The sequence below is a fragment of the Sinohyriopsis cumingii genome, chromosome 1, assembly GCF_028554795.1.
Source record: "Sinohyriopsis cumingii isolate HCF-2022 chromosome 1, ASM2855479v2, whole genome shotgun sequence".
NCBI classification, from domain to species: Eukaryota; Metazoa; Mollusca; class Bivalvia; order Unionida; family Unionidae; genus Sinohyriopsis; species Sinohyriopsis cumingii.
The window spans coordinates 11445740-11458345 of record NC_142961.1 but is presented as its reverse complement, the minus strand read 5'-3'; the positions used below and the strand labels follow the sequence as shown (position 1 = coordinate 11458345).

At 36.0% G+C, this 12606-nt stretch overlaps 1 protein-coding gene and 1 long non-coding RNA gene across 23 annotated transcripts in view; one reads left to right on the top strand and one right to left on the bottom strand.

Moving 5' to 3' along the window:
• LOC149806412 (uncharacterized) overlaps positions 1 to 12606 on the top strand; it is a 229104-nt gene that overhangs the window by 198210 nt on the left and 18288 nt on the right. For 5 of the 22 annotated variants that reach the window (XR_016420171.1, XR_016420183.1, XR_016420181.1 and 2 more), the window contains 3 exons: positions 3726 to 3885; positions 5857 to 6065; positions 6997 to 7063. The exons of 5 other annotated variants lie outside the window; for them this stretch is intronic. Coding sequence is in view for 1 of the 17 variants with exons in the window: in XM_089952955.1 (XP_089809081.1) it covers positions 3726 to 3839 (114 nt within the window). In the remaining 16 variants the exon portion in view is untranslated. Of the gene's footprint in view, positions 1 to 3725; positions 3886 to 5856; positions 6218 to 6996; positions 7064 to 12606 lie in introns of those variants that run through there. 12 more of the 22 variants (XR_016420180.1, XR_016420182.1, XR_016420193.1 and 9 more) reach the window with 7 other exon arrangements.
• Positions 7965 to 10545, bottom strand: LOC149806413 (uncharacterized). The gene is made up of 2 exons (XR_016424129.1): positions 10402 to 10545; positions 7965 to 8272 (listed from the first exon to the last, which is right to left on the bottom strand). It is a non-coding gene; the product is annotated as an uncharacterized LOC149806413 (long non-coding RNA).

Below are 12606 nucleotides of genomic sequence, written 5' to 3'. Positions count from 1 at the left end.
GAAAACGAACAGCTTTAGCCTCATAAACAAAATCATTCATTCTCCATACATCCAAGGCGAAGGCCATAGTATGTCTCCAAAGTTTCGAAGTTTTCTATTTAAAAAGCCATATTTCTTCTACCAGTACGCTTTCAGAGCGAAACCCACTGAAAAAATGGCAAACTGTGAGCACATTCAGCTGTTACGGATTACACGGCTATGTTGCCACATGTCGAAAACATATTCTGTATTTGTTGACTCTTACTGCAAGTACAATCAGGAGGGAAGCCATATTTTTCTCAGTTTTTCCCTTTCTATCATTTTTAATTTTCCAGATTTAATGCTCATATGTAAATGTACGATAGAAAATTGGAAAACAATCATACTTCAGCTTTCACTCATTTGTACTGCTTGGTCTTGTTAGCAGACACCACGATACAACAATTACCTTGACAACAAATGGCGAGAAGTAATGTTGTCATTCATTTGTATAAAATGAAACGGGGAGTATAATTAAGGTATGGAAGGTAGTCACAAATATAATAATGTCCATTCTGTAATAACCACCAATCCATTTTTGACAATTACTTTTTAAGAGTGCTTGAGTATCTGAAAGAGTTACACACGCAGCGGTACAATGTGATGTATAAGCGCCATGTACCATGTGTCATTAATTCTTTGAGTGCGACATCTGTTGTGAGCAGATGGTGCTATGGCACCTGGAGACAGACACATGTTTGGGGGGTTTTGTTATGGTTTCATGGGCTCTTTAAGTCTTGTTTACATGTGTCAAGATGAGACGTGTCTGGCATGTCGTGTATCAGACTAGGCCCAGATCAGATTTTTGCATGCAGATTAAAGTTGCCTTTTGATAAATCTCCGCTATTTCTGACAAGAAAGTCGTGACGTATTTTAAAGACAAAGCTTAACACCGCATGCTAGTATAGGTATTTTAAGGCCTGATTTGTCTCCTTTTTTCAATGTTGGTCTGGAACTTTACACGTCTAAGCTATTTGGTTGATAGCGTATTGACCTATGGCGCATGTGCTTTTGGTGCCCCAATACATCTGGCGTACGAGGCGACCGCCCCCCACCCCCCGTTCGTACTCTACTGGTTTAAAACCTGTGTATTTTTAACATGTGAACGAATTGATCATTAAAAATGTTTCAACTTTCATATTAGTTTGCTGAGTTTAAATCAAAGTGCTTCCATTTATTCGTAGCTGAAATATTGATCTTGTTTAAAAACATAAAATCGTTAGTTATATGTGTGGATGATTCTTCATTTATAATGAATAAGTCCATCTTAATTCACACCTGTATATCCTCAAAGGAAGATATACAATTTCACTAAAAATATATTATTTTCGACAACGTCTTTTCGGAATAATGCGCACTGGAAATGGAGCTTTCCTTGCAATCATGCTTTCGCTGATTCTTATCTCATGTTACATAAAAATTCTTGAAAATGTATCCCACTCTAATGCTGAAATACGTTTAGCTTCTTGATATATTTCATATTATGGGCCCACATGTCGCAACCATAAAGCACTAAAAAAAAAAAATTCTTCTATAGACCTGCAATAGCGAAGGGACTTAATTTAGATTACATTTTCCCCAAGGGAACATAATGAATTTTGTTCTTCTGAACATGCCTTTACTACCTTTGATGCAGAACTAACGTCATTTTAACATAGGGCTAACTGCATGTTCGGTATATCAGGAAACAGTTAAAGTGTTTCGAGCAATTTTTCACTTGAAATCGTGACCTTTCTTTGACGGCTTTCTTTAAAAACAGCGATACAACGCTTATTCTCACCGATTTGAAAATTCCAGGTTACCCAAAAAGAGTAGTGATTCACATTGAATTGATCCCTCAGTATTTCTTAATTTGGAGTCTTCCAGAGACTTTAAGAGATCATTGATACATTGCAAGAGAAAAGTAAAAAGTACACCACCTTGTCGAACACCATGGATCGGAATGGGTTCAGATTTCTTGCTTTCTATAGCGAAACGGCCTCTCTCTCTCTCTCTCTCTCTCTCTCTCTCACATGTGTGTGTGTGTGTATATATATATATATATATATATATATATATATATATATATATATATATATATATATATATATATACACCGTAATTCATAATAGGAAAAGTTATAAGATACGTCCCTTGCGTCATATAATGTCAAAGATTTCCTTATAAAAGGTATGGGAAGTTAAACGAGTAAGTTAAGTTGATACAGCGTCGGAGGTGTAATATATGGGTTCGATACACCCCCAGACCAGCCCGTGTTGACGCCCCCAGACCAGCCCGTGTTGATTGTCTCTGTGTGTCCTTGGGAAAGTATTCAGTTCCCATTTTCTCGGCATGACATAGCCAGTTATGTGTTGAGCCTGCTGTTAGAAAGCAGACAAAAATCTAAAATTGGCAAATGTTATGAAAAGTCCCTCGCGTTGTACGGTGTCAACGGTTTTCTTATGTCGCAATAGAGAAAGCATAAACAGTACCCCGTGTCATACCGTGTCAAAGGTTTTCATTGTGTCGCAATAGGGAACGCTTTATAAACAGTCTGTCGCGTCATACGGTGTCAAATGTTTTATATTTATATATATATATATATATATATATATATATATATATATATATATATATATATATATATACACACACACACACCACGGTAGGAAAAGCTTTGTGAAAAATTCTTCGTATTTTAGGGTGTTAGAGGTTTTCCTAATGTCAGAAAGGGAAAGCTTTATGAAAAGTTCTTCGCATCATACGATGCCAAAGGCTTTCTTAATATTAAAAGATGCGTCAAAGATTTTTTATTTTCATTCAGACTTAGGGAAGATATCTCGTGCAAGTTATAAGATCAATTATGTACTTCTCTTTTGGAAAACCTTCTGTTGAATTTTCGGAAAATGTTACGTTTTCCTTTTTTTCGCAATACATTAAGTCTCTTAGAAATGCGTTTTTTAAGCGAAACGTACAAGACAATTAGTAAAAAATCTGCTCATTTGCTGCCAGGATCATTTGTACACTTTCTTCTTCCTTTGATTAACACTGTCAGGCCGAATTTACGGTTCCAAGTTATACGACAGATTTTAATATTGCTTTTAATAGATTCTAAATAGTTTCTATCCATTTCCTGAGACGATGTGTTCGTTCTTAACGCAATATATCCACCGCTTTTTATGGAACTTAACTTGTTTCATGCTGCTCTTGTTTTAGTTAAGGTAATGTTTTCCGTTAAAAAAGGGGTTTCTTTTATTTTCTTAATTTACTTGATAGCTCGAGAATTATTTATTCTCTGGAGTGTATAGGAATTTAAATTATACGTGAAAGAAGTTAGATGTCTCTTGCGGATTACATGTTATCTATCGTTCAGGCTTTAGCTCGAATCGGCTTTAGCGTTTCTACCACTATTACACTGTTTATTATATAATTTCCAGGCAAACCTAATATCTAATTCTTATTCTTGGTCTAGATCATGAAACACATTATCTTTCATATGAAATAATAGCTTGCTCTTCAATGTTCTTCAGTTCTCTCTTGCATTCATTGTATGGTTTGTAGATGGCATGCATTGAATCCCAGAGACTCCCATCTCAAAAGCGTCTAGCACTTTCATGAACTTGAGGGAAAGTCATATTATCTGTACGTCTTTTGGGAGATAGTCTTTAATTCAGTCTGTTGTAATACAAGTACAAATTTACTAGTTAACGCTTCAGTATTTTTTTCAGGCGATGGTGGAATTGGAACCTTTAATTCGTGTAATCTTTTCTCAACCTTTATCGTGCAAGACAAACTTTCCCGTGTCAGTTGCATGCCATGAAGCAGAAGAGGAACAGATATAACAAAGACCTTGCAACTGGGACGTAGCGCTTGTTTTACAAATACATGGTAATCTTAGTCTTACCATGCATCTTGACTTGCAAAAAACATCGTCATTTGCAAATTTTGTTGCTAACAAGTATATAGTCAAGAGATATTCCAGGAGGTTTATTTTGTTTAGGGTCACCTAGATGCGTTGTTTTTATAAATAAGTTTGTCAGCAGTTGACTATCGTATCGTGAACACCAATAATAGAGAAAAACTAAATGTATCCTATCTGGTATTAAGTTTTCCATAAATATTATTTTACCAAAAGGTAGTAAAATATCCCAAAGAGACCGGAAATCTGTACATACTGGGTATAAATAAAGACTGTCATCTGTATGAAGATAAACGTCAAAAACGAACCAATTTTCTTTCAATTGTACTCAATTCGGATTCCACGACTCAGTCGTTACTGCAGTCTAGTTATCTGACACAATAACAGATAAACATAGTTATATGGTACTTGATGAGAGGATGGATATAATAGATAAACATAGTTCTTTGGTACTTGATGATAGGATGGATATAATAGATAAACAGCTATTTGGTACTTGATGAGATGATGGATATAATAGATCAACCTAGTTATATGGTACTTGATGAGAGGATGGATATAATAGATCAACCTAGTTATATGGTACTTGATGAGAGGATGGATATAATAGATCAACCTAGTTATTTGGTACTTGATGAGAGAATGGATATAATAGATCAACATAGTTATTTGGTACTTGATGATAGGCTGGATATAATAGATAAACATAATTATTTGGTACTTGATGATAGGATGGATATAATAGATAAACATAATTATTTGGTACTTGATGAGAGGATGGATATAATAGATCAACCTAGTTATTTGGTACTTGATAAGAGGATGGATATAATATATAAACATAGCTATCTGGTACTTGATGAGAGGATGGATATAATAGATCAACATAGTTATTTGGTACTTGATGATAGGATGGATATAATAGATAAACATAATTATTTGGTACTTGATGATAGGATGGATATAATAGATAAACATAATTATTTGGTACTTGATGAGAGGATGGATATAATAGATCAACCTAGTTATTTGGTACTTGATGAGAGGAGGGATATAATAGATAAACCTAGTTATTTGGTACTTGATGAGAGGATGGATATAATAGATCAACCTAGTTATATGGTACTTAATGAGAGGATGGATATAATAAACTTTATTTTAGGGCTTACTCAGGTTGTCTACTAAGCCTTTTGAAACTGTCAGAGAATGAAAATGTTAAAATAAATATAGGTCCAAAGGATAAAATATACTTTCACTAAATCCATATTCCACATTGTTGCGTCAGCCGATATCACATTTTAATGAACCACTCTTCTTAATAATTGTTAATTATACTAGAAATGTTCAAGCAGATCATTTGAGTTATGTTTGCACCAATGATCTTAATACGTACATGGTACATGTCCCACATTTACAAATGTCCATCATTGTTTACAAGTTTTGAGGATCAGAATTTCACATTTAGTTGATGATATAGGATCTATTGGTACTTATAGTTGATATGTGAGGCAAATCTTTGACTGTAATCACTTGCAATATCCAATTGTGTTATTTCCATCAGGAATGGGTAATATTGGTTAATTTAATACGTTGTTGTCTAACTTTCCTGTATACAGGTATGTACTAATTGTTGCACGAATGATCAAACATTCACCAACCCCACATTCCCTAACACTTCAGGATAGTTAGTGTACATTACTAGTTACTTAGCTTGAACGTAATCTGATAAACATCCTTCTATAAACCTCATATATTTTGGGGGATGAATAGTCACTTTAACATATGACCATTGCTTTACATTTCTAGGTGTCACGAACTCAAGTTTAATGTTGTGTACTGTGGTTGTCATTTTGAAATCTCTATATTTAGGACATTTTAACTTCATTTACCTACATCTTACTGATTTGTATGGTTACGTGAAACATGTTCTATCTTTTCAGGTCTAGCCTAGTATCTGGCACAAGCTGAAAGAGATAGAATAGTTTGGAAGCTTTCCAATAGTCAGGTGGGTGATACCAAGGCCGCATCAAGACTTGTGCAATGTACCCACCATACATTACCAGGATTAGTCCATACTAGCACACTGATATGTAGCAACTCAAAGACATGTTTTAAGTCTCCATGAGAGATATCACCATTGTTAAATAAGGTAGAGCCTCCCTTGAGCTGTATTTTCCTATCACATTGTTACCTTTTGTGGTTAATGACATTTTGCTACCAAAAAAAATTGGGAAAGCTGAGTGTGGTACTATTTAAACTAACAACTGAATGATTACCTGAAACAGTAAATGTGTAACATAGCACTTGTTATTGTTATTTTTAGTGTGTACGGCATTTGGACAGGCGTATTGCAGTTTGCTACAAAAATCACATTAATCTATCTTGCTTACTACCCCTGGACAAAATGTCAAAGGTTGCACAGATCCAAGCAACCACTTGTTTTAAAAACCATTCATTAGTCAACTTTGCTGTTTAAAACTTGTCAGTTTGAAATTTTAATTTTTTATGAAAATTTTAAATTTCTTTCAAATTTAATTTATCCATATTTTTATATTTCAAACATATTTTTAGATAAAGATTATCACATATTATCATTGATTTTTTTGACTGCGTTGAAAAATTCCCATAATTAAGAAAGAGATAGCAAATTTGATTTTGGTTTCTCAAGAGCACTTGGACCAAGACTTGCACCCTGTGGAACACCAGCACTAAATACTTTCTGACAGTTGGCAGACGTCTTGTTTGCTATGAAATAAGTGTGGCAGACAAATATAAATGTTTAACAAAAATTGGTTAAAAATAATTTCGCTTGACAGGACTTGGGTCACAATTATTACTTCAGGTTTAATACCGACGAATGTAATCCCAGTCTATTCTTATAGCATTTTTCCGCTTTCATTTTGGTGGTATTACAAGCTTATTCAGGGTATTGATGTAAAGATAATTGTTTATTCTTTAGAATCAGAGCATTGTGGTGTGGTAGTCTGTTTGTATTTTGGCGACAGCGCAGTGAGTAATAAGGTATTGATGCTAATCCGATAGTGAAATCTGTGATCCATTGCATATTGCTTTGTTTACAGTCCAGCCTGTCAAAGAAATGCCGAATAACCCATGACGAGAACTTCACCGTGAACCCATCGTTTGAAGGTATTTCAGATTAACGTATGATTTATTATGATTTGGTTGCAGTGGAAAATTAAGTATTGAGAGAAATGTAGAGACTCTATAGTAAAACTAATTGTGACCCGAGTCCATAAGATAGGTGAGTTTATTTACTCAACAAGTTGACGTTTCAACCATGATTGTCCTGGTGATAGGTGCAAGATCCATACTGGGTTGTAGCAGCAGTGTAAAGAAACTGCCTGTATTAAAATAGGCCGCAGAGTTTTTGTCTACATAAACTCGGTTTGTTTGTGTTGGACAGTGTTGTATATCTTCTCGGTTCTCAGATGTTTTCAGCTCAACCAGAAGAACAACTGTTTTACTTATTTTCTTGTTTTCGGTTGGCATCCGGAGAATTCAGCGTAGGGTAAATTGGTCATCTTCTGGCGTACATACCCGCTACTGTGCCTTTTCAAATAGTCGCCTGATTTTGCAATCCGTCTGTTTGAATATTCACTGGAATGACAGCCGCCATATTGCTGATAGTAATTGTCAGAAGAAATCGTTCCAGAAGGAGGGACAAAGAAAAAAAACACTACCACAGCTAATCAACAATAAGAATACAACGCAATAATTTCATGGGCTTATTTGGACTATTCATATTCACATAAAGCGAGATGTTAACATGTTGACCTATGAACTATATTAAACCACAAACTGTATGCAAAATGTACCAACTATGTGAAATAGTCAGATACTTACGTAGCATTTCAAATATTAAATAACAGGAGCAAAATCTGCGTAGATCAATGGCAACTGGTGCAATCAGTATGCTCATCTGCTACACTGCATGCGCTTGAGGTATGAATCTGTCTATGTCTCCTTTGGAGATTGTCAGAAGGTGGTGATGCGATTCGATCATAGATATAGAAAATAACACCGTGTGTAAAATGTAACAATTTAATAAATTACATAAGCAAAATCAAATCGAACATGACATTTAAATGATTCGCTTTCTCTCAGAAACATAGTTAAAAAAAAGTTTGTGCGAAATTCAATCAGCCGTTCTGTTATGCTGACAGAACAAATTTCGTCATATAATCGTATTCCGGTCTATTCTAAATCGCTGTTGGTGATAGGACAGCGTTGCCGTATTTCTTTTCCTTCTTTCTTTCTCTCTCTCTCTCTCCTTTTCCGCCATCAACCGTCTTGGTTGTAGACTGTGATCATTCCACTATGCAGTACGTTTTTCCCCTTAAAATAAAAAATATAATATATGGTCAGTTCGCAACCTAATACACACTCACATCTCTGTTGGTGTGAATATATATATATATATATATATATATATATATATATATATATATATATATATATATATATATATATATATATATATATATATATATATATATATATATATATATATATTCTAGCTACTTCTTGCATTCTTAACTGGAACTATGACATAATTAGACCTCTCATATAACTATTACTGCCCCGTTATGGCTATAAATTAACAGCCGATATATTACTGTGGACACATTCCTAATGCTTACAACCACTATTTTCAGTTGAGAAGAATACACAACTTAATTAACGAATTGATGGACTTCACTCATCGTCCTAACTAAATTACTTTGCTAATTGGCGATTGATTTACATACATTTCCAGGCGTAAAAAATCATTTAACAGGATACATGATGCAAATAATTTAAGACACAATTTTCTTCTCACCAGAAATGCACGAAATCTTTATGATACATGATCTCTATTACATATAAAACAAATAAATCCGAATACATTCATATAATGTACGAGTCATATAACATCTGAGATGAAATGCATGCAAACAAAATAAAATAAATACATTTAACAAATACTTACAAATTTATATCAATGAACATATATTGTATGCAAGTGAGACTAACTTTGTGTTCTATTCGAGACTCGCGCCTTTCTGTGCAGTCTAATCTCTCCTTTAGTGTCCACCACTTTCCGGCACGTGTCCTTAGGACAATCTTTCAAGAAATATTTATTATTTTCCGGACCTAAAATTCTGTTTCACCTCAAAACTTAGACAAATTTCGCGAGGGGAATTTCTTACAAGACCTAATCCCGTCAAAGAAAACAAACACCCTTGTTTAGCTTATCCAGTATTGGGAACACCCTCACCCTCGTTTAGCTTAGCCAGTCAGGATTACTTTCTTTACCCGCCACAAACTGTATTCTGGACAATATCATTTTATGACACCTTCTTCAGATGGTCCAGGACTTCATGCTTTTTTCCCAGTTTATTTTTTCAGCTGTCATTTTCCTCTATTGACCTTGCATTTAATTGGTGTCTTCCATGCCTCTTACCGTTATCGAACGGACCCTAATTAAAATTCAATTCATGCCTCCAGGTAGGAGAGATTAACTATTGAAAGCTGCCAAGTTATTGCGAGCCTAGCCAATACACATCACTCTTAATGGTTACCTGTCACGTGTTGCAGGTTGATCAAAACAGAATGTACTGCGAAATTATTCTACAAAATTTTGCACCATTACAAAGATACTTCTTTGTTCTTTATATATGTGAAATATACATAAACTGTTTTCAGTTTCACCTTCTACAAATTAAATAAATACAGAAAGTCACCATTTTGATTAAACGTGCTGCGGACAGCTATGTGATATTTATTTCTAGGTTAGTGCTCTGCGTGCCCATGTAGCGTTAACGTCCCTACCTGTTACATATCGTAAAATTACACGAGTTTTGAAAACAATTCGTATGATCATTAATACCACTATAATTACATATTTATTTATACGTGCGGGACAGGCGCTTCCTTCTAGTGTTCACATTTGTGCTATACTGCGTTCTGCCCTTTAAAATGACATACCTGACTGACTGCAATTTGGAGAGAGAGAGAAAGAGAGATAGCGATTACTTAAGACTCACAGAAAGTCTTCTAATACTTTTTTCGTTTGACGTTACGTGTTTTTATTTAAATCTTTTCAAATGTACATTATTTTTGCTCATTTTTTCATTTTTGTATTGTTAAAATATAACACGAGAGCTCATTTACTATGAAGTCTCTCTGTAGGGACGAGTTTGATATTTTTTATATGACGAACTGTAGTATTCAACGAGTTTCATAAATTTCATGTCCCATAATGTCAAGAATATTAATTATATAACGTCAAGATCTTTGCATTACTCCACGACGCTTTCATGTGATGTTGCCAAGTATTAAAGTAGTACGCACCTACAGCTTGGCGAATGATTTTCATATGATATCAGTACGCTAATAAACGCGAGCGTTATTTTATATTTGTATGTGCAATGCGTGCATAACATTACTGGATGAGTTGTTTCAATATGGCCATATCTATTTACCAGTATCGATCGAGCCACAGCGGTTCAGTTGGTAGAGCTTTGGACTTGTAAAGCCAAGGGTCGCGATTCTATACCAGCCCAGGTCGGCTGCCTCGGTGAGTCCTTTGGAAATGAACTTGGTTCCCATTGCCTTGGCACAAATATAGCCTACAATGTTAAAGATGTCGTTAAAACCAGAAAAAAAAACATCAAATTGCACGCGGGACTGGTGTCCTTCTTATCAATTTTCTGGGTCGCGTGCAAAACAAATGACTTTGCATTTTGCATCATGTGTGCATTGACTTAATAAATGCAACTCAATTAGGTTCTTCAAGCGCATTGAAGAGAGACATTTTCTGAATTGAGAATAAAAGGCATGTTTTCTTACTCTAATACATACTGTTCTTTCAGAACGATATCATTACTGATGGACGCAAAGATGATTTGTCAACCGTCTGCTCCAAGGTATTTGGTGTATATTATAATTCGCGAATACACCAAAGTAATTTGGTGTGTAATTTCATGTTATTGCCCGCCAGATATCTGGCAGTTACTTTATTCATAAGAAAGGACAGATACTAGAACTTTCTAGTACATAGACAAAAATAGACTAGTTGATAACCTCAAAGTAGACTTGATAATTTGTATCCTGACTGAGCTACCATCGTCTATTCTTCAGAGTGGTTATATCTCAGTAGATCTTTCTCGCGGAACACTCATCCGTGTTACATCAGGTAATCGGGAGCGCGCGCGCACACACACACACTCCCCAAAAAAAAAAGGATTAAGGAAAGGCCAACGCATATGATCAGCGCTTCACAGGGATAACTTTAAACATAATCTGAAACTACAAATTTGTTAAGTCAAGCAGAACTGTCTATTGGCCCCAACCCTATTCAGTATGATTTTCTCTGCCATGCTTACGGATGCCCTCCTGACTATTATACCGGGATGGACATCAGATTCCAGGCTGATGGCACGCTCTTTAATCTGATGAGACTACCAGTACAGGCGAAGACGAAGATACATGAAATGACCGTTCGGTATCTCGTTTTTGCTAATGACAGTTGCCAGATCTGGATCTGATATGCAACACAGTATAAATCATTTCTCTTCAACTTGTGACAACTTCGGTCGCACAATCAATGTCAATAAAGGAAAGGCGATGCACCAACCTGCACCAAGAAAGCCTTTCGTAGAATCTACCATCACAGTAAATGGACATGATCACCTATCTCAGCAGTACACTGTCATGTGTAGTTCACATTGACGATGAAACGAACGCCTGAATTGCAAAAGCAAGCGTTTGTCAGACTACTTTCAAATGTGCGGGAGCGCAGATGGGTCAGTATACTAACAGAACTCAATGTCTACGAAGCCATTGTATCACAGACCCTGCTGTATGCATGCGAAACCTGGACGGTGTACAGACACCATGCCAAGAAGATGAATCATTTTCATATGGGCTGCCTCAGGAAATGGATTAGAATATAGCAGGATAGGGTTGCAGACACTGAGGTTCCCACATGGGCAGGCATTCCAAGCATCCACGCTCTGGTGATTAAAGCACGGTTGAGATGGACAGGCGACGTTACCAGGGTGTCAAAAAAAGCGACTACCAAAGATCCTCGCGTCGAGCTGATTAAGGGAACGCGATCATATGGTGGTCAGAATAAACGCTTCAAAGATTCATTCCTTTCATCCCTAAAACACTTCTACACTGTATAATTGTAGAGGCAGTGCAGACACGAAAACTGCAAAAATATCAGAACTGGAGCACGTCTTCTATCGTTCATGCAATCCCAAGCCGCTTATCCTGTCAAGCGTATCACAGAGCGGCTAGGTGAAGAAGGGAACGCGATCTCTGGGTCCTGAGAAGAAACGCGTCACATATACCCTCACGTCAGCCCTAAAACAATTTAATATTGACCCAGAGTTTTGGAAACATCCAACTGGCGGACTGTCATCCATATTATAACTACAGCCACTGAACGGAAGATAATTGCAGAAGTAGTGCCAAGGCGAGAACAGCGAAAATCTCGGAACTGAAGCACTTCCTCTATTAATGAAACCCAAGCAGCATCTCCCATCAAGTGTGTCATAAACACTTCAGAGCACAAATTGGCCTCATCAGTCATTCAGGTACCCATCGAAACCAAACCAATTAGTGATATCATGGTCACCTTCAAACTCAAAAAATGAGCAACAACAACTATTATATTTGCT